This window comes from Cloeon dipterum, chromosome 2 (genome assembly GCF_949628265.1).
Source record: "Cloeon dipterum chromosome 2, ieCloDipt1.1, whole genome shotgun sequence".
NCBI lineage: Eukaryota > Metazoa > Arthropoda > Insecta > Ephemeroptera > Baetidae > Cloeon > Cloeon dipterum.
In genome coordinates this window covers 18,857,209-18,880,939 of record NC_088787.1, presented here as the reverse complement: position 1 = coordinate 18,880,939, position 23,731 = coordinate 18,857,209, and the positions used below count along the sequence as shown (strand labels likewise).

Sequence of the window (23,731 nt, the reverse complement as noted above, 5' to 3'; positions counted from 1 at the left end):
GTTCAACATGAACATATATCAAAGAAATCTATCAAAAACCTTTTCATAAATAATGTTTTCAACAAGAACAAATTAAGATAAAAGCATTTTTAAATAAAAACTTTTATTTCATGCAACAATTCCATAATATTATACATCTTTTTGATGCCATTTCTGAAATTGATTAATGATCGATGTATACTTCAATTAGAACACATTTTGAACTCAAAGCATGACACCGGAAACGATTCAAATAAAGGTGTGAAAGAAACAAATGGCCTGTCAGTATGCTCACGCCGCTCGTGATGAAGTGCGAAATATTTCAATGCCTTCAACTTTTTAATCACATATATACCGGCAGCGGGCTCCCTCGTATTTCAGAGAGACAAATCGCGAATTACAGCTCACACACGACGAGAGACGGAATCCATATACCATCTCCGGCTTCCTTGAATTATAGGGAAAGAGATAAATTCGAGCCTCGCCAAGGAGCAGCGCGTTTCGGGGGCCAAATTGCATTTTCTTCTCTGCTGCTGCCGCCGCTTGGGTTATCGAGTTGATTTATGTGTATTAGCGTGGGCGAAATACACACACACACATACGCGACCACTGAGAGGGATGATGCTGATGATGATGAGATGATGTAATTATTTCTCGGGGTGGCAGCTGTTGGTGGTTGCGCGCCCAAGCGCCCCCCGTCGAAGTCCCAGAGTGGCACCCCGCCAACACTCTCGCGCGCACACGGCTCATGCATCCATCGGGGGCGCACAGCTGCGGCCCCGAAAGAACTCCCGCACCAACGATCGCATTATTGCCAATTGGAAAGGCTTGAAAACAACCGCACAGCACTTTCCGCCTCCGCGCTGATGGGTAATCAACCGAATTGCCCTCAAAGAAGGGCACAGAGGACACACAACGCGTCAATCCAATTAATTGTCACCGACAGCTAAATTAATAATGTAACTTGTTTTCATGAGTTAAGGAGAAAAAAAATTAACGTGAAAAAGTTACAAATTTTTAGCAAACTATTTAAACAATTTTGACTTATTTGTAAAAATAATTTTATGATTAATAAAATACAAAAATTTTAAAAGTTCTGATAAAATAAATTGCCTCTCAATTGTTCAAAATTAAATTCAAATAATCTCAGTTACAAAAGAAAGGGATTTTAAGCATCTTTGTAGATATTAAATTAAAATCAGTCTTTTTTTAAATTTCTCAAAAAAGTTGTGTTGCTTAAATTGTAATGCCTCTTCCTTTTCTGATTTTAGCAGTGCTATAGTTGTCCTCCCCTTGCATTATCAGCTCTAACTTTCGTTACAAAATAACTAAAGAACACGTGTTCCAGTTTTGAAATTAATGTTAACTTTCCTGACAATGAGTGGAACAATTTGTATTCTCATTGCTTCAGAATTAATTTACCACTCTATTTTTGTTCTCACGTGCAGTTTAAATTGATTATTGAAACCAACTGCTAAAATTGATTTCAAAGCAGCTTTAAGAGCTTTTTATGTTTGAGCCAACTGTATTTTGAACAAAATGAATTCATTTAAAAGTGTGAAAACAGTGTTAAAAAATTAACAGTTTCCCATTGTGTGGCTTTTGCCCTTTAAAGTGGGCCCATTCAACGAGAGTGTGTTTGTTTTGTATGATGATATTGACCCCCGCAAGGTGTCTGCGTGACTCCCCGCCTGTTAGGTCCCCTGCAAAGGAGGCCAGCAGGATCACCCTGAGGAGTCACTCCGTGGGTTGTCTGCACACTCCACAGAGCAGGGGCATTTCGCTGCCCATTCATAAATGCTACACTGCAAGCATTATTATACGTGTTGTTCATTTAATAGGCTGGAAGAGAGATTTTGGCACTAAATCTCTATTGAGCTTGGTTATAATAAATTTCCTTTTTTTGCGGGTTTTCTTTGCACTTTTTCAAATTTAAATAATTCGTTTTTAACTAACTATAGGGATATTTTTATTAAATTTGTAATGTTTAATAGGAATTATACTTATCAAATGTAATTCGTAGCAGTGTGAATATAGAGAACAATTAAAAAGTTTGAAAGAGGTAACGTAATTTTAAATTGTTATTTAATAAATTACCAAATCTTGAACACAACAAAACGTAAAATTTTAGTTAATAATGTAATTCTTTTTAATTTATTGATTAGTTTATTTAATATATTAAATAATTGGTAATATTTCTATTAATTAATAGATACTTAACTGTTAGTATTGCATCCATTTTAAAATATCTGCCAAAACTTTGCTGAAGAAAATAATTTAATTTGCGGGTAGGTAATATCTTCCTTTAAAAACCTAAATTTAATCTTACCAGTGTTTTTGATAAAATTTATATTGATTCATCTTAAAAAATTAAAACTGCAAGTTTTTTGAAATCCAAATTGGTGTTAAGAGCGCCACAAATTCCAAACAAGCACAATAAGGGGTGCCGCATTAAAAGTGCAAATTTGCGTATCATCGTTTTGAGAAGACAACGCGAGCGGGCGGTCCTTTCTGCGGCGCGATTGGCCACACATCCTTCCACTTGGTGTTGATTGGGAGGGTCTCCCGCAGCCAATCGCAGCGTTGGTCTGGAGGGGCGCAGCGTGTGCACTCCGGGAAGCCGCTCGACTATTCAGTTACACGTTTGTCGCGGCCCGGCGAGGGTTACGGCAGAATCTCAGTCTGCGTAGGAAAACCGAGCATCCCCCAGCGGCCACATGCATCCACGACGATGATGCCGAACCACAATTACGACCAAAGCGGGCTCGGTCTGAAAATGAGCCCCGGCAGCCACCAGTGTGTGCCAGGGGCCGAGTCGGAGGGCCAACAGCTCGCCGGCGGCCAGCAGTTCGCGACGGCCTCGCCGGCCCTGGCCACCATGGCCAACAGCTACCACCCGCACCCGCACTCGTACGCTACCCACCTGATTCGACGGGAGCACCATGCCATGCACCACCACCACCACTCGCCGCACCACCAGGCCATCTTCCCGGCGGCGCCGGAGCCGTTTTTCGGCGCCGCGGCCGGCCAGCCGTACGGCCGTGGACACGAGCAGTACCCCGCGATGCAGTTCCAGTACCACATGGGACACCACCAGAATCCGCACCACCAACAGGGTGCCTTCTACAGGTACACTAAGCAGCCACCCCCGATGAAGCAGCAGCAATCCTGCATGTGGGTCGAGAACGAGTCGTTGCAGCGCAAGATGTGCGGACGAGTGTTTTCCTCCATGCACGAGATCGTCTCGCACATCTCGGTGGACCACGTCGGCGGACCCGAGTTCACCACCCACGCGTGCTTCTGGCAGGGCTGCAGCCGCAGCGGCCGGCCCTTCAAGGCCAAGTACAAGCTGGTCAACCACATCCGCGTGCACACCGGCGAGAAACCCTTCCCGTGCCCATTCAACGGCTGTGGAAAAGTGTTCGCGCGCAGTGAAAACCTCAAGATCCACAAACGGACCCATACAGGTGAGTGACAAGCTTTTCTAATCATTTAGTCTCATCCCCGCGGTTGTCAAACATTTTCTACCGTTTGGTTGGCTTGAATCGGGTCGTTTTGCCACAAGAAAACAAATTAATTAATTTATATTCGAAGAAAACCGTTAACAAAACAAAAGAAATCGCATAAAATTGCCTGAATAGATGTGCTTGTGCTCCAAAACAAATCTATCTCAACTGTTTATAGTGTGTTAAAAATTGACCACCACATTTAATTTACTCGTTCCTTCCGATTAAAAACTGTTTACTCTCAGGCGAAAAAGCTTTGATCAGTGCCAATAAAAGTGTCAACTATATAGCTTATGGTAATTTTAAGCTCTACAATCTTATTGTATATGCTAAAAAGAGGAAAAATTTAAACGCCAAGGAAAACACTCAAGTTATCCTTATTTATAAAATTTACAGAAATACGAAAAACAAAAGAGCTGGAGGTCACGCAGACGCACACCTAATTTTAATGTGTTGGAACTGCAGGATTCTTTTTATGCTATATTCGCACCAAATTTAGGTGCAAGTAGTAATTAATATTCATAACAAAACGTGTAAGAAATCTCTTTTTTACAATTGACGTCGAACAAAGAGCAGCTTTTTGAATAAAAAACCTAAAAGAAGAGAAAAAGATTAAAAGCAAACCTCCTGGTATGCCGGATTTATCATCGAGTGGCGGCCCGCGCGCGCGTTTTTGTGCGGGATCGCATAAAAGGGCATCAAATTTTTCTCGGCCGAACATTTATTGGCTGATGTAAACATTGGATAAGAGCGACGCGACTGCTTTCGGGCCATATGCCACAAGCCCCTATATCAATTTCATTGCTTTTATGCCAAACGCGAGTCAGTGATGTGGTATCGGGCCGCTGGATCAGCGCATTTCTCGGATGCCGGCCTGCCTGGCCGTGCGGCAAAAAGGCCTCCTTATTCGCCTTGGCTCGGTCCAAACGAAAAAAGTATTTAACTCGGGGCCCAAGCTGGACCGCGACCCCCTGCTGCCCCGGCACGTCCTAATGAATGGAAGACAACTCGCGCCCCGCGCCGAAATTCCTGAGATTTTATCTGAAATTAGATTTGTTCCTAGCATTCAAATTACACTATTAGACCCGCGCCGGCCACGGGATAATTTCTCACTTTGCTTTCGAATTGCTAAATGCAGGCTCAGGAATGAGATGTTCACACGAGCAGCCTTTTGTGACAAAAAAACGCGCGGATATTTTCCGCTCCTTTGTAATGAATGGAATTATGAACAAAGCGACGTGCATCTTCCTTTGTGCCTCTCCGTTCCCCGTTTTATTCGCTCTTGATATCGCGCATATACGCTTATAGCTGCTCACCTGGTAAATAAATGCTGCCTTTGAGCATATACACGGGGTTGTTGTCGAGCCCGTAAGCCGCTCGACCTTGCACAAATTAGGAAAACACGCATGTTATTTAAGAGCAGTAGCAAATTTAATGATAGTGGTTCCGTCGACACTTGAATTAGGACGAACAATATAAATAAAAGTTCTTTAGCGTATCTGTAATCGTCTTTCCAAAGCTTAAATTTCCTATTTTATTTTTACCTATATCTCTAGCGAGCATACTTGCTAAAAATAAAAAATAAATTGCCACGGGCAACATTGATTAGTTGGAACCTTCGTCCCAAAATAAAATACAAGACTGTACTAAAATATAGATCCTTTTTAAGTGTATCCTCGATTCCAATGCATTAAATTTCTAAATCTGCTTAGCTGCGTTTATAGAGCAACCTTCCACATCCTAGGACCACACAAGAAGCTAAAATATTTGGCACAATGAAAATCTGTCATTGTTCAACTTACATTAGTTTTCACCGTAAATTATTAATAAGAAAAAGGCCACCGATGTCACGCAATGCATTGACCAGCTACACAATAGACAAACCTTCCCAAAGCTGGGAAAATGCATTTTAAATCACCGCCTGAACCTCCAGACATAAACATAGGGGGGGGGGGGGAATTTAACAATGAATTACAATCTCCTTTGAATTCGTCCGAAAAAAGTCGACAATTTAGTTAAATATTTGTGTTGCAAAAGTTGCATTTTTTCCAGATCTTTACTTTATTGAAGGGACCCAAAAGCCTGGTTTAAATCAAACTTATCATATCATATTATGGCGACCTTTGTTTATCAATGTCATAAGGATGTTGAAGGGTTGGGTTGGAAAGGATTCTGCGGGAACTTGTGTTAAAAACATCCAGTTCATATTGCTACCTCACTTTTGAAAATTAAATAACAGTAGTAAATGTTAGAGAGGATTGTCAACCAATATCATTCTTGAAATTTTTTCTTTTCAAGTTCAAAGCAGCACATGTTATGGTAAAAGATACCACTTTGTACTTATGCTCAACTCAATTATTTTTTCTTACATGTTAGTGAAAAGGTAATCCCTAGAGAGACACGTTATGCGGCAGAAAATATATTTTGAGCTTTTATACCTGAATAACAAAAACCTGCATTCCATTCCTGATGTGCCTCTGCGAGTTCATATATACAGGGTTGACACTTTTTGACAGTTGCACAAAAAATACAGTAACGTCGGATACATTTGTCACATCTATTATATCGAGAAGAAAATATTGCTCTACAAACTGTAATCATGCAACAGAGTTTGATTGAACATTTCAGTTCTTTTGCAATTGAAAATATTATAGGCTGATGCGAGGCCAATTTTTTGACAAAGAAAATACTGCGCGCGATGTCAAGAACTTTTAATCTTATCCTATCATAAACGGTTCCCTTTCAAATATTGAAAAACATGAATATGGTGACAGATGTTATCATCCAAGCCAAATGAGGGAAAATCCTGCGTCAGAAAATTAAAACTGCATTAAACTCAAGTGCAGGCGTGGCAAATTGTGGCCCGTTCGTCATCTCAAGCAGAGAGCATGCTCCTCTGGCAGAGTATTTTATTTTTTGTCCGCTGCTACACAGGCGCATTAACATAATTCATGTCCGCGCTGGTGAATTTACAAGAGTTGTGATCGGGCGAGAGGGAGAGAGAAAGAGGCCCTTTCATCGTGCAAACAGTTGCTTTTGCGTGCGGTGTGACTGTGGGCCCCCAGCTCATTAGAAGCGCGTTCGCTGCAGCTGCATCTGGCCGGCCATAGGTGCCCGCTTGAGCGTGAGATGATTATTATTAGTCCGAGAGCGACTCTAATCCCGCCGCTTTTTGCTCTCACTCAGCTGCACGCAGATTAGCGACACTGGCTTTAATGATGGCCGACGAGTTGCGCACTGATATCAATAGGAAAAGAGTTGATACTAGCATTGTTTGCTGACAAATTGACAAATACAGAGAGTTATCCTTGTTACAAACAAATTATTGTCTGAAGATTTAACCTTTTTTTCGCTGGATAATTCAATGCTTGAATTTTGTCTGCATGCTTCGCAAAATTACTTGAAATTTTCTATTCAATGCACTCATAATTTAATTTTAAGGCAAACAAGATCATCTATCTTAAATTTAAACTGTTAACACCTGATAAATTTTTATCAAACTCTTAATGAAAAGAATAAAAAAAATTATCCGATTGAATTAAGGGTGCTATTTTTAAATTGATAGTTGAAAAAAAAATTACCTGAACGAACACATGTCTTCGCCTTGAGGATCCTCCCGCGTTAAAAAGCTGCTGCTTTGAAAACACATTTACAAGAGACTACTGTGCTTTCCTAGAACACTGGAGGGCATGGGATTTGTCTCTCCTGCGCGAGATCAGCATCCTGGCTGGCCTGAAATTTGACACCGCGACCAAACGAGCAAGCAGGCCAGAGAGCGTGTGTGTATGTGTAAAGTATTATATATAGCGGGAGGACCATCTGAAATACCTCAGCAGCAGCAATGGGATAATATCAAATACCCATTCAGCTTTTTTTCGCTCGTTTGAGTTCTCTCTCCGGAGAGGAAGGATTGCGTCTGCTGAACTGCACGGCATGGCATACTCGTCTCTCGGTGGTTTGAAGCACTTGGCTATATTGCAGGTTCATTATCCTTTCCGAATGTGATTTTTTTGAACTAGATTGTAGTAGATTGACTTAGTTCCAACATATGTTAAAATAGCATCAAGCAAGAGCGAGACTTGAGTTTGCGTTGGTGTTTCAAATCCGTTTCAAATATTGTGATAAGCCTCTTTATGTAATCCCGCGGTTTGTTATCAAAGCAACCTCTCTAGGATGTAAAAAATAATACCTTAACAATTACCAGAAAAACATATAGTTCCACCAGAAAAAATAACGTTTTAAAGATATGCTTTGTAGATATACAAATCGTATCTCATTGCCGGCATGATGACAGTGCCACAGTGTCGTGAAAAATATCGAACATATATCCATAACACGAGCTGTTTGTTGGGGTGCCTGTCAATCATTTACGTTCAGGTACCCTTTTGAAAAGGGATTTGATGTTGAATAAACCTTCCTTCATATCTACTTCCCAATTGAAAAAACCTTTCATATATAGTGCCTTTTTTATCCTTTTATCTCTTCCGTAATGGACAACCCCCGCATAAACAACTAACGGGCTTACGAGCCTTGTTATGGAGGAAGCGCGGTCCAGAAAAGGACCAACTTTACTGCCCCTCACCGGGGTGTCTTATTGAAACGCTCGACATTCGTCCCGTGAAATTAAATCACTATGCTGGACAGGTGCAAAATAGAAAGTAGTGAGTTGAGAATCTTTCGCGACCCTCTCAAATCCGAATGGAACGTCATTCATTGCAATACAAGAGAGTCAAATGTGACGCATATCAGCCTACACTCTACTCCCAAACAGTACTCAAATTCTCACATTGTGCACGTAAAGCATGCTCTCAAAAATACGAGCCAACGACCGTGGTTGATTATTCATTTTATCTCGAAATTTGATTCAAAATGCAAATAAATTTGAGCAGTTATTCGCGAGATTGGAGGTCAATTGGACGCGATTTTTCAGCGTATAAATTTTTAGGTGGCAGTTATATTTGCTTAAAGTACTTGTTAATAGATGGTGAAATTCCAAATTTGAAGCTCGGGAATAGGGGCGTTCCCTATTTTTTCGGTATCTAAAAAATACCCGAAAAACGAATTGTGTTAATGAATTCTAAACCGCAACTCTTGACTGCATTGAGGTATCACCTTGAAATTTTCACTGCCCAACCTAGTTTTTGATCCTGAACAACTTTTGCATTTACAAAAAATTCGCAGGTCGAAGGTCAAGGTCACCTTTTGCGACCTTTTTTTGAAAATTCAAAATTAATTGATGATAGCCCCCTACGATTTTTTGGGGGTTCAGGGCTGAAATGTAGCCCGTGAAATTCTGCAAAAGCACACCAAGTTTTATAGGTGCAATCGCGACACTTTAGCTGCAATTCGAATTTGAAGTTTGAAAACCTGCTCGAGGCCGCTTGACCGCGCATACACTTTGAGCAGCGAGTTCACCTCTTGTTCTTCAAGTTGATTTTTTTCGCATTTCACTTGCTTAGAAACACCAATGGTGCCTAGGGTAGACCAAGGAAGGTCAAAATCGACCTTCAGGGTCTGTCCCTGACGTGACCCTGAGATCCGAAATATCGAAAATTTCCAATTTCATCGAACTTGGTGTCCTTTAATAGGTTTTCACCACCGTAGAGCTCAAATATACAGCCAAAACCGCCGAATGACAATCCTGAAACCGGTTCTTGAAATATTTGTGGTATTAGCCATAATTCCATAAGTTAAAAATGGTCAAATTTTGAAATCTTAAATTTATGAAAAGATTCTTCTGTTTTGTACACACGAAATTTATATTGAGTTTTAAAAAAACCGATCGTTTTTTTACAAAGTTAACAAATTTATTTATAGCAATAACAAATAAATTACATGTTTAAAATTTTTACTTAAAAAAGTAAGGAATCGAATTTTTTTAGTTTTGAAAAGTAGATTATTTGTTATTGCATTTAATAACATTTTTTCGTGGTATTAAGCATAAGATCCTTTATTATCAGCACATATTATACTTCATATGTGCAAATAAGAAGTATCTTTCCATAATTTAAAAATTTCAAAATATTAACCATTTCACACATCACGTCTGGATTAATGGCTACCACAATTATTTCAAGAACCGGTTTCAGGATTGTCATTCGGCGGTTTTGGCTGTATATTTGAGCTCTACGGTGGTGAAAACCTATTAAAGGACACCAAGTTCGATGAAATTGGAAATTTTCGATATTTCGGATCTCAGGGTCACGTCAGGGACAGACCCTGAAGGTCGATTTTGACCTTCCTTGGTCTACCCTAGGCTCCATTGGTGTTTCTAAGCAAGTGAAATGCGAAAAAAATCAACTTGAAGAACAAGAGGTGAACTCGCTGCTCAAAGTGTATGCGCGGTCAAGCGGCCTCGAGCAGGTTTTCAAACTTCAAATTCGAATTGCAGCTAAAGTGTCGCGATTGCACCTATGAAAATTGGTGTGCTTTTGCAGAATTTCACGGGCTACATTTCAGCCCTGAACCCCCAAAAAATCGTAGGGGGCTATCATCAATTAATTTTGAATTTTCAAAAAAAGGTCGCAAAAGGTGACCTTGACCTTCGACCTGCGAATTTTTTGTAAATGCAAAAGTTGTTCAGGATCAAAAACTAGGTTGGGCAGTGAAAATTTCAAGGTGATACCTCAATGCAGTCAAGAGTTGCGGTTTAGAATTCATTAACACAATTCGTTTTTCGGGTATTTTTTAGATACCGAAAAAATAGGGAACGCCCCTATTCCCGAGCTTCAAATTTGGAATTTCACCATCTATTAACAAGTACTTTAAGCAAATATAACTGCCACCTAAAAATTTCAACGTTGAAAAATCGCGTCCAATCGACCTCCAATCTCGCAAATAACTGCTCATTTATGATTTAATTTAAATTTTTAATTGTTTTATTAAACAAGAAAAATAAATAATCAGTATAGTGGCACACCTACGCTTTTGCGTTCAGTTTTTTAGTTTTATATATTTCAAAATCGTTCAGTTATGAGAATCTTTTGCCATGGCTCACCTATCGCGCGCATGCTTGCTTACTTAGTACGCATATATTGTAAATCCGGCGTTGAGGCTTGTTTTCGCTTCGTGTATATTTTGGCTTTGCGGCTCGCTCCCTGTTCGCTTCAATTAGCTGCTAACAGATTCACAGAGAAAGCAAAATATTTATTCCCGGCTGAGTAAATATCTCTCTCTCAGTGCGCGCGCGTGTGCGTGCTGCGGTGGTGGCGGCAGCAGCAACAACAGGAGCTTTCTCGGGGGTCGACAATGAGATGCCAACTTAACTTGTGTTTCTAGGTGAACCGGAGAAACAATAAACTTCGCCCGCCGGTGTGCTCTCTCGTCTTGTTATGGCTGGCGTTGCGGCAGAAATAATAAATATATGCGCTCGATAAACGGTGGCAGCCCCAAATTGCCGGCGCGACGTGTCACCCTTTGCCTTCACATCCCGGTTTCCGGTTTCCTCCTAGACGAGCCGCCGCGTGCTGTTTATCGCGCCTCGCAGACGACGGCACTTAAACTCGCCGCGCACAAATAAATCGCACCTCATGCAGTGAGATGGAGAATGCTGCAGATTTTTAATTTCATGCCTCTCCTTCTCTTCTTTGTATTCCAAAAATGTCAAGCATTCACTTGAGACTAAGGTGTCATGGAATAAATTTTATATTTTTCAACTCAAACAAAATTAAAAAGCTAATATAAAAAATGGCATTGTTGAGGAGTCAAAAGAGAAATGGCTACCGTTTTGTTTAATTTCCTTTAGGGGAAAATTGTTTCTCAAATAAAACACCGAAGAAAGGAACCTTTTACGCACAATTTTACCTTTTTTAACATATAGTCTTAGACTTTAAATTATTTAGTAATAATTCATGTTGTAAATCTGCAGCTAGATTTTGACACTTTTACGCCATTCACGTGTTCTGGTCTTAACAAATCTTGCAGGTCAAGAGACTGAGAACAAAAAACCTCACGAGGATTGCCACGCTTAATATTTATGGCGCCAAACTAAGCCAGAGCCAAGGACGGCATTTTCCTATTCAAATATAAAAGAAAATAGCTGAGGCATTCTAAATATGTGAATGAGAAGCTTGTAAAAATTCGTTTCTGCGCCATAAAGCGATGAAGCGATGAGGGTGGTCTTTGCGTCCAATAAAGAATTGCCTGGCCCGTGGCACAAGTCTCGCCAGGAAACGATAAAAGTCTATTGTTCATGCAAGACAGATTGCAGCTGACCACGACGGATGTAGAATCTTGGGCACAGGGAGACGCAATGTGCTTTATTTTTACGGTCACTTTTTTCTTTAAATTTTTAGTGTCCCTTGAAAAATCTTATGGTTTGAGTATGCGCGTCGTGAGTACATACAGGTTTTATCCTCTGGCAGCTCTAAAGCAACTCGTCGGCTACACTATTAATTTTATTAATTTTCGCGGAAAGGACGATTATTATTATTGTGGACGGGCGCACACGGTGTCACCACCAGCGGATTAAACACTCCAGCGGTTGGCGCGGAGGCGCAAACTGATCTTTCTCTCTCCCGCCACTCGCTGCCACTGACGCTTGCAATATTTCTCAAGGTTGATGCCGTAGTAAAATAACTTATTAAAAATATCAGACACGAGATATGAGCCGAGGAGTAATGTGGCCGTAAATTCATTTTTCGCAGCCTCTTTTGGAACCATTATAAATTAAACCCCGCGCTTTTTATACGCATATGTATATGTGAAGCCTGTATACGTGGACGAGGAAAACGTTTCTTCTCAGCAGCTTAGGCTCGTTTACATCGATTTTAATCCGTAAATTTGTCCACAATCGAGCACACGGTGGGATTTTTAATTTACAGACTTAAGCTTATCTTCTCGCCTACGTCAATTAGCTTGAATGAATGTTTCCCACCAAACAACTTGATTTTTAGATAATTATTTTTAATGTTTTACTATTTAGTCCAAAAGATTATATAGAAAAATAATTTCACAGGGAACTCTAGAAAAATTAGTAAGCGTTGGAGAAAATTGAAAATGTCATGGAGAAACAATTTTTAGTAACTAATCGGTTGGATATATGCTGAGCAATCCTTCTAAATCCATCTAGCCTTTATTGAATTGATTTTATCTTGAACCTCTGATGTTTGAAACGCCAGAAAAATTTGTCCCTAAAGCCCCTGGGAAGGTGCGAAAACCAGGAAGTTTAGTGGCGAGTCGGCGCTGGTGCGCCTATCAGCCCGTTGAGCTATTAGAGCATTTCTATATAGTCACTAAGTAACCAACATCTATTGCCATCTCTGACAATGGGCAGCCAGTATTTTAGATCTTTGAAATGCTCAAATATCTTCCATACTTTGACACTTCTAAGAATTCCTTAAAAATGTGAGCCAATAACAGGCTGGTTTATACATATTTTATTTTATTTCTTATTATATTATAAATATAAATCCTTGCTTACTCTCACAATTGGTCAAAATACATTAATGTTGTTAAAGCTTATTGTCAAAAATACAAAGCAGGTGAGAAAATGCAGCATTCATGCCAAACAACTCGCTAAAACTTTATTCTTTGGGGGGGGGGGGGGGGAAGGTGAATAGGTTTACAAACAACCTAGCCTAAATCACCACTTGACAGAAAAAGGTTTATTTAATATATTAGTATTTTTGAAAAGAGAGAAAATCAATCATTCTTTTTCTCAAAGGCTTTGAGTCGCATGAGGATTGGGCAAATTTTTTTAAGTGTGTGTGCTGTCCAAATTCTATAGATTTCAAACGTAGAACAGGCACTTAAAGAAAAAAACGCACTCATTGAAGCAAAAGTAGAAATAAACAATTGTTATATCCCAAGTATTCACTCAGATATTTCATGAATGAGTGCACGCAGAGAGTGCAGAGTGTGAAATTAGTCAGTCACATCAAACGACCACCCGATAGTTAACAACAAAGAACAACGAACCACCCCGTAAAAATAACATAAAATACAAATAAAAACTCAAAAAATGCGTATATATCCTCGAGTGCCATTTTGTCTGTTAATGGAAGTTTGAATAGCTTTGAGCTTTTATTGTTATTGCACCTTTTGAGGAATGTCCGTATTTTTCTTCTATGAATGACTCCTCGAGTGCGACCTTCAATGTAACTAAACATTTTTTGACTTTGATGGATTAAGTAATGGAAGAGTGAAATTTTAGAATCGATTTTTTTGCTGCCTAAAATATTTAATTTTAAATTCACGTGTTGGAAAAAATAGAAGAAAACTTATTACAATATATTTCTGACGTTATTTTTAGTTGCTTGAATATTTGTTGGTACGAGCCAGTGAAGGCACACGAGGGTGTCATAATTTCAACTGAAAACATTGCATGAATCATTTAGTGCGGAGGCTAAGAAACAACTATTAGCTGGGATCCAAATAGCTTTTGACTTAATTGCAGTCTTGACGTAAAAGAAGATTCGTTTCCAACGCTTTCAGACATCACGCCCAAAACTTATGCATCGAAATTGTTGTGAATGATTAATCGAAATTAAAAAAAATCATTACGGCAGTTTCATTTGTGAGCCAAGGCGCACGAAAGTTTGAAATTTCGCAGAGTTGAGCGTGCAGGCAAAAATGCGGGGCTTCGCAGGACAAGAGTTATTTTGGCTGCTATGCGCGTCGTGTTTTCGTTATTCGGTTTGTGCAGCGGTATGTTTCTTCTCAATCAGCAGCACGCCCACCAATAATGAGCCTCTGGGGGCCCAATACCTCCCGAAATATAATTATTACTCACCACCGGCGGGCTGCGTAACAAAAAGTATCCGCATCCCAACTACTCGTCTTGTGCTTTCGTCCGATCAGTCAAAAAATAATGGAGCTGCCGGACATTGGATGCCCCCGGTTTTTTGTTCATTAACGCGTTCCTCGTCGGTTTACCAAGATTGATTATCCCAACTACTCGCTGACTGACTGGAAAATATTGAAAAAGGAAATTAAAATGCGCGCGCAAGAAAAAAGCTTTTACACCGCCAGAGAGAGAGAGAGAGAGAGAGAGAGAGAGAGAGAGAGAGAGAGAGAGAGAGAGAGAGAGAGAGAGAGAGAGAGAGAGAGAGAAAAGTCAATTTTTGATATCACAGACCAATTCGTCAGAATTGAGACATTTTCCCTCCCTTTCGAGGCGCACTTTCTAATATAAAAAGAGCCTTTGAACCCTCTTCCTACAACAGCTGCGTACAATCGAATCGTGTGCCGCTGAAAGGCCTCTTTGAGCGGGGATGCTGAAAATCAATCAGTCCTCGGCGTAATTATAAAAAAGCTAGCCTGCTGCCACCGTCGATATTTTGTGTGTGAAAAATTAAACGGGGAGCGTGAAATCTAATTTATATCTGGCCCTACTGAACTAAAAGAATTTCATCTCTCACGCGCACGTACTACGAGAGAGAACGCTTGCTTACTACACGGCCAGTGCGGCCGTCTGCCGCGCGGTACAGGGCTCGAGATGCATCTGAGGCAGCAGCTTTGTTCTCCGTCGTGGGCTCAATCCATCACCGATGGCAAGACAATAATAATGGACCCTCCCCAGCACAGCACACACACATAACACACTACCTAGCTGGCTCATAATGAAATCTCTGTCGTGCACACAAAGAAGATATTTTAATAACACTGCCAGCCTGAGCTTATAATATAAACCAGCACACGCGCTCTGAGAGAGGCCAAATTCCTCGTCTGCTTGCCGTGATTGAAACCAAATTTGCTTAGGAATTTGGCGTTTGTTTGACATATCTTATCGCGGATAAAGACAAAAAAGCACAATTTTTAAAAACAAATCGAGCAAAATTCTTTAGCTGGATATGGTTTGATTAGTCAGTAAGCGAAATTTGAAAATTGTGCAAGGTTATCGATTATTTCATTATTTTTATAACGGTCAATATGCATCATTCCTCAACCTTCCACGCGAACGGGTAAAATTGGAATATTAACTTCAATTCATAAAAAAAATATTTCTAAAATTGGTTAAAAATCCAATAAATTGTTGGATGCATGCATATAGTTTCCTTGAAAATCCCCATACATGGATTTCTTAGAAAATGGTCACTTCTTAAAAATATAGTAATAATATTTTAATATTTGCCTATGAGAAGTTTTTGAATAATATGAATGTTAAACGACAATCTATTGACCCAAAATTTTTTGAAACCCCTGCTATGTGTAATTTGGATTGGACTAATACAAATTGTAAAGACAGGGCTATGTTAACTAGATATTCTTTTCATGGCTATCATTTCCTCGTCTGTTCACATAAATGTTTTCATCTCGAAGTCACCGCTAATTGTAAATGTATTTATTGTGATTCTTTGCTTTCTAGTATGTACCATTTACTAGACTGTGTCAAAAAACCTTTAACTTTATCACAAGCATTCCGTTATAATAAATAAATTTGTAATTGACTTTAGTTGTACGCCGATGGTGTCCAATAAAATGAATAATAATAATATTTTAAATCCCCTAATCGCAGCCACGTCAGTTGTGAAGAGAAATTTAAATGACCTCTCACATAAAGCTGAACTTAAAAGAAAAGAATTCTTGGATCTAATAGTAGGAATCTTTTATTTCCATTCTCCACCCTCAACATCTGAACAAAAGAGGACAGTTACATTATATTGACCAGCAGCGTTTCGTTTCTTTGTTGGCGGTCTGCTAGAAGAAAAAAACTTCAAAGCTATATCGGTTTCTGCGCACAACCAAAAGTCCCGTTTTTCAAGAAATGAATAGATATTTTTTGAAACACCACACAAAGCTAGGCATTTCTGAAGAATTACCGACTCACATTGCAGCTCCAACCACAATTTTAACTACTTTAGAAAAACGCGATAAAAGCTTTACCCAGTTTTAATCTCCGTGGCTGTCCTTGAAAAATAAAACACTATCACACTTTCCATCATATTTTCAGTTTTTCACAGCGCCTCTCTGATTTTACGATCTGCTGATATTCCAGCTAAATTTACAACACAAAACTCTTCCAAATCGGATAGATTATTCCGCTGCTCGTGCGGAGGCGAATTAACGGCCGTAAATATTGGCGCATTTCTTTTTCCACTCGGCGGCGGCGGCTCATTTTATTACTCTTCACAGAGAGATGAATACTACTACTACACATTATTAAAGTATTTACGGCCTCGTTGTTTACTTTGGATAAAGTGGCGACGGCAACACGCGCTCGGCGGCGGCATAACCGCCAGGGGCACTTGACTGCTCGAGAGCCGCTTTACTCTTCATCATCAAACTAACGGCCCCTTTTTATTATTTGCTTCGCCCCCTCTGTGATTTACAGCTCCGACATACGCTTTCATTACACACACTATTTAAGCTTTCATCCCCACGCTGTCGCTTGAGCCTCTCTGTATGTATAATATACACTTCTGCTGGCTGGCTGTGTGCAAACTGTGCACTCGCTTGCCCCGCAATAATAATAACCAGCCGTGAGCGAGCAGGCAGGCAGGCGGGCGGGCGGGCGGATAAAGGACGTGGATGTGCCAAACGCAGCTCTGCCCCCGACAACATTTTCATTCAAAAGCAGCAGTTTCGCACACACGCACTCCCCAAAGAAAGGGCAGACAACCCTTCACTCGTCGAGGGGGTGGATCCGATTTTATTTTCACCCGTCTCAAAAAACACTCTCCGAGGCCAATTTGGTGGCGCCTTTCCACTGAAATCGTTTTCCTATTCGATTGTTGCAGGAGAGAAGCCGTTCAAGTGCGAGCACGAAGGCTGCGACCGGCGGTTCGCCAACAGCTCGGACAGGAAAAAGCACTCGCACGTCCATACGTCCGACAAGCCGTACAACTGCAAGGTCCGCGGCTGCGACAAATCCTACACACATCCTAGCTCTTTGAGAAAACATATGAAGGTAAGAATTTTGTAACTCTCTTCAAATGGTCTGTTGTTTTGATTTTAAATTTATATTACTTGAAAGTGATTACGCTCTAGAATAATTCCTCATTTTTCTAAAGTATAGGCTGTATTTTTCGGCACAAATTTGCACCCCCAATATTTAGATTAATAAATTTTTCATTTAAATTTTTGTCAGATGATAACAAAATTAAATAAAGTTTAATTTTTACAAAAGGATTCACACAAAAAGAGTAATTTAAAAAAATCTGTATTACTTTTATGACATGAAAGTGCAAACAAACGAAAAAATGCCTCGATGGCTTCAATCATCAAGCTCTCTTCTACTCAAACGAGTTTTTTTAATTTGCTCTCATTTCCTGAAAATCGTCAGCACTCGTATCTTACAAAAATCAACAGCTATTTGTCTCCTTTGTTCATATGAATTGAGAGAATAACTCGAGCCGAATGTCTGGCAGTATTACTTAAAACTGGTTTCCATTGCATGCCAACGAAGATAAAAAAGAAAACGCCTCCTCAGCACCGCATCCATTGTTTATGCTCTCTTCCTTTCCTGAAAAGATAGTCCCTCTCGAGCGCAAGAGCAAAAAATCTGCGTTGTTTTGCCGGAAAATGAATAATTTATCACCGCGATTGTGCATGTGTGTGTTTACTGTACAAGGACAAAAAGTGATTTTGGCGACCGTTGTGTGTTTTTGTTTGCAGGTCCACGGTAAAAGCCCTCCGCCAGGCCTCAGCGCGGGCAGCAACTACGACTCGGACGACTCCAGCTCCAGCTCGTGCGGCCACAGCGCGGCCACCCCTCACTCGCCGGGCCACAACGGTCCCTCAACCCCGGCCAGCGGCGCATCGGTGCCCTCCTCAATCTCAATCAACAACAACACTACCCACAGCTCGCACACCAATCCGCACAATACGAACATTACAGAATGGTTTGTGCCACGCTTTGACAACAATCATTATTATTATTATTAATGTAATTTCTACTTGCGTGAAAAAACTGCAATGTATAATTTATATGAGTATTCTTTAGTAATTCATTTACTTCGCAAAATTGCGAGGCGTCTTGCCTTCTTGAGAAATGCTTTTAACGATATAAAATTGTGGAGAGAAAAAAGCGTAACAATCACAAGCAAAATAAACACACGAATATCTATCATGGTCCATTTTGTTATTTCTTATTAATCGTTTTTGTGCAATGAAACGATTCAATCATAGAAATTTGAATTAATTGGCTCGTTTTGCCACCTCTGAATTAAACAGTTATTCACAGATTCTTTTAAGATAATTAGATGGTGCAATTTTTATGCTCTTTCTTGAGATAGCAAAAACCACCCTAAAACATTTTCATTTTTCATCACTGAAAACTGACTTAAATTTATGAATTTATCTCAAGATTCCATTTTTACGACTTTAAACCCAAAGAGGCAAAGTCATTGACGGTGCCAGCTCGCCTTGCTCTGCACTCTCGCTCTGTCGGAATTCGTGAATTGATTCCTAGTCTTCTTTTCTGATTGGTTTAGGAGCTCCAGCTCATACGACACGACGTTAAAATTCTGCAGAGACCAATGGCACCTTTGTGTCCAATATAATACATTTTCAGCCGAAACCAAACTCAAGATGAGCCAACTATAGATTCCGCTGTTTAGTAAAAAAGATTTCAACTTAAGTACATTGAAGGGCTGTGTATTTCAAGCAGTGATATTCCTAGTTATACTTATATTACATTTTACTTTATTCTGAGGGTAAAATAATTTAAATTGAGCCAACCATTTTTCATGCAAGCGAAGAAAAAGCACCTAGGTTGTTCACCTCAAATACGGACGCTCTGCATTCGTGCGAGGCAACTTGCAAATCATAAGCCTTTATACAGGCTATATATATATACATATATATATATATATATATATATATATATATATATATATATATATATATATATATATATATATATATATATATATCATAAAATACCAAGTTTCCTCCTCTTTTTATTTCAAGATGTCTCAATTCAACAAATTCCTATATTTAATCGAGTGACAGATTTAATTTAGAAAAAGCAGCAAATGAAAAACCATGAAAATTGAAAGAGAAATGTCTTTGCTGTAGGTACGTATGTCATGCGGCAGGCGGGATGCCGACGCCTCCATCGGCAGAGCACTCGCCGATCAGCATGCACCACCCGGTGCACCCACACCACCACCATCACCACCAGTTCCACCACCTGCACCACCACCACCACCAGGCAGCGGCGGCGGCCGCGGCCGCGGCGGCCGCCTACTGACCCTCGGCTGGTCCGACCGCGCCGCCCCCGGCCCTCCACACGTACAGGGGCGGCCACGACGGCGACTGGCTCTGACGGGCGCCGGCGGCCGGGCCACCGGGTGCCCTCCGAAAAAGTGCAAACGCAAACAGACTGTTAACCATACAGAGTTGATCTGCAGCGAACGGCTGGACACTTTCAGTGCCCGAGCGCGTGTCTTTCATGTTATTGTAGTACTGTACCTCCTGATGAAAGCTGTCCCACCCACACTCGGACTCAGATTCGAATTTCGTTTGAAGCGCAGCCGTACATTGTGATTGCTGTGTATAAGTGCTTTCCATCGGCTGAAACAATAAGGTAGGTGGATGGGTCATTCTAGATGTTTCAGAGTGTCTGTTTCAAGACGGAAGTACAAATTCTTTCCAATAATGTGTTTTTATGCAAGTAAGTTTCAACATGCCAATTTGCACACCTCTTGCGAAGAAATTGATATATTATGTCAAAATAAAATTAATTTCGAATGTTTTCTTTTAACTTATGTTATTTGAATATCAAAACCCTAGTATTTAGTCTTTGGAATAAAGATGCGAAAATATAGATCAACTTAAACTTTAGATTTATTCTTTTGTATTTTAAATATAAAAAAGGAGCACTGCCTTCTACACTGAAATATGGCACGGACCGACAAAAAAACGGGTACATCCGAATTTTCCTCTGTGAATAAATCCTCGAGCGTGAACTTCAATAAAATAAAATAATAAATAGATAAACTATACGAGAACTCTTTGCCTAATTTTTTTCTTCGGTTAACGGATTTTTAATTTATTTGCATTATACTTTTTGTTGAGCAGCAGTTGCTGTCTTTATAGGTTTCTCGGGATTTTTCTTCCATTTTTGTATTCGTGTCAAAAGAAAAATTGCTTTGGAAAAAGGATGTAATTTCAGGCTTCCGCATTTTTGAAAGGGGACGTTATTTCCCAGGGAGAGCGAGTAATAATCTCTTGTAAAAATTAAGTGACAAAAAATAAATAAGTACACTCAATTGTTTTCAACAGCGTACACTATATAGAAATACCCTGTTGCTAATAACGAGGCGTTGATTTTAATTTCGCCTATAGATAAAGCACTGCTAATGAGGGGTGAGTAGGCGAAACCGTGTGATAACGTGCGCGTGCGTTTATCATTGTTCACATTTATCCATTAATTTCTTTATTTTTACTATTTTTTGATTATTTCATCGTTTCACCTCTTTCAAGATGGGCGCGAAAAACTAGCGAAAACTCCGTGTCCCAATAACATATCGCAAACGAATAACATAGGCGCACGGGCCTCATTGGAGGAAGCCCAGTCCAAATAAGTGCCAGCTCGTGTTACTGCCCCCGCACCAGGGTCTTTTTTTATCGAAACGCTAGAAATGATTTGATTGAAGGTCGCACTCGAGGATTTCGTATGCTGCAGTTGACAGGCGAAACTAGTAGGCTTCACTTTTTCAACGATGAGTGTCCGAATTTTTCTTCCAATGATTTCGTGAACCTTAAAAGCACGGTCTCAACCAGTATATATGTTTCGGAATATTGTGTTCTCTCATCTCTGATACAACCCCTTAACTATAATGTGAAACAAACTTACTTCAGGCAAATTTAGGTTGTCAATTCTTTTTTTAAGTTAATAACACTATTCATGCTTTGTGCAAAATATACTCTAACAAGCCACTTGACTTCACGTAAAAAAATGATACCAATTTGCCGTGGTAAATATTTCCTAATGGTCTCAAAATATTTTTATTGTTCCCGTGAAAAGGTTTCCAGTCTCTAGAAACGTAGCTTTGAAAGTTCATAGGAACCGATGGAATTATGTCAAAAGAGTTTGATTGTTTCATTTATAAATTTAGTACAATCTATTAAATATAATTTGATTTGTCCGATCGATAAAATGGAATATAAAATTATTGTTTTGAACCCACGAAATTAATTAATGTTTATTAGATTTATCATTATTTTATTTGCCTTGAGAATGGAAATGAGTTTACTTCAACACTTTCTGTTTGTTTAAAATTTAATCCTTTCTGATTATTTTTTCAACTGGTTCTCATTGCGTGCAAAAAGAGTCTTCATTGGAACTTTCACGCCTGAAAAGCCATATGAAATTCTAGGCAGTGAAAGACTTATTTAGGTGCAAATTGGCATGTTATTTCAGATTTCAGAGCCAATTTTTACTTCCGCTTGATGGACTTGCTCTCATTTCAGACTGACTTGTCCACAACATGAACAAAAGCATTCACAAAGTACAATTTACGCTTGAATTGTTACGTGTCGAATGACACACTTGTTTTGCATGTATTAATTTTGAATGAGATTTTTTCGTTCATGCAGCATAAAACTATAGAAAAATATGAAAGCACCTTAAAAAATTAAATTATAATTCACTCTGGAGACACAAAATTGTAAGAGACGACATTCTGATTTCAGCTTTACAAAAATGTGCTATAATTGTAGTGTCGGAGTTGGAGTGCGTGTCTTTCATATTGGCGTTTTCCTTTTGCATACATTTGTAAATTAAAAGATATGTAAATACTTGTGAATTTGGTAAGTCATCATGCTTTTATGAAAATAAAACTGACTCAGTTAGATTTATCGCACGAAATTCATGTTATATTATTCTGCACATCAACAAACTCACTGTCGAGCAGATGGAATTTTTTCCTTCAGTCTTGGACTTCTTAGAAAATTGTCCCAACCATGAAGCAAACAGAAGAAACTCTGGTCTGCGGATTTGTATTAAAAAGTTCTCGGCGGGGGCAGATTTGGAGGTTGCTCTCTGCAGCGCGAGCTTCTTCGATTCGCTAAGCCGCACTGCAAGCAACTTCTTCTCCCTGCGCCCGAGTGAGCGAGCAAGCAAGCGAGGAGTCGAGCACTCCCCACAAAAACACACACAATGACGAAGCCTTAATACAGTGAAGCAGCCATTCTCTCAGGAAATTATTTTATTGATTAAACAACAAAACAAGCAGCTTTGCCTACACAGTGTCAGCCCGGCCTCGCGCTTCTCCCCTCTGCTTTCACTCTCTGCGCCCGCTGCCGCGCCGAGCCGAGAGTAAAAAATGATAGCTCACTTGCTTGTTGGTTCGTTCGTTCGTTGGTTGGTTGGTTGGTCGCTGCTCTCTGCGTTGAACGTGGATATTACATTTGTCCGTGGCACGAAAATTAATTTGTGCACAAATCCATCATGGCGTTTGTGTATGCGGTTGTAAATTAGATCCACGCCACTGATACGCGCCGAATTAATGCGCGGATTAATCTTGCCAGCCGCCGCCGCTCTCGTGCTTTGATTCGAGTTTTATTTTAAGTGCTTTTCGCCATTTTTCATCAGCCGCCCCCAAATGGAATTGAACTCGCTTCCGACCTATTTTTACTCCCTTATCAACCGTAATGGAGATTTGTGTTTGAAATTCAAATCATTCTCGATGAGTTGTGTGAAATGCAAAGGGGAATTCGATTTTTATTTTTGTAGGAAGAAAACCCTATTTTTCTGCTGAATGTTAGCTGCTATTTTCGCTTAGAAAACAAATTGTGTAAACGGTGGAGAGCGAGATATTCTGTTTGCGGTTTCGCAAGTCGAGAGGCGAAAATAAGCTTTGTTGTTTTTCGCATTGTCTAATTGGCCCCGCGCGGAAGAGAACTTTTTGTGCGGTTTCAGTGAGTCAGCCAAGGGCACATCTCGAGCATATGCTTTTAAATACAAAATGTGACTGTCGGGATTGGTGTTGCTCTTGTAACTCAATCCTCGACGATGCTCCGCAGTAAGTTTTCGTGCGTGCACACCAGCTGGAAAAACAGAATCAACGCGTTATTAGAAAGAGTGATTTGACTGACTGACAACTTCACACGAGAGGCTTCATTCTGCTCGCTTGTCACTGCCAGAAAGAAATAGCTTGCTGCTGAAGGGATAAAAAATATTTTAGAACACCTGTTTGAAGTGTTAATGCTGTTCACTTCGAATCGAAATTAAAATCCCGAAAGTTTGCTTTGTGCACGTGAGTTCAAGCTCGCGGGCGTCAGAAGCAGAGAGCACGAAGCACTTGAAAGCAAAAAGCGTGTAATTCTCGTCGAGTATCACGCATCACTCCACTTAA

At 40.0% G+C, this 23,731-nt stretch overlaps 1 protein-coding gene across 1 annotated transcript; it reads left to right on the top strand.

Annotated features, from left to right (window-relative positions):
- Positions 1-2,608: 2,608 nt before the first annotated feature.
- opa (odd paired) lies at positions 2,609-22,242 on the top strand. Its single transcript, XM_065479057.1, has 4 exons — positions 2,609-3,446; positions 17,165-17,334; positions 18,042-18,268; positions 19,446-22,242. The coding sequence occupies exons 1-4, from the start codon at positions 2,711-2,713 to the stop codon at positions 19,618-19,620; spliced, it is 1,308 nt and encodes a 435-aa protein (XP_065335129.1). The 5' UTR covers positions 2,609-2,710; the 3' UTR covers positions 19,621-22,242.
- Positions 22,243-23,731: the final 1,489 nt, after the last annotated feature.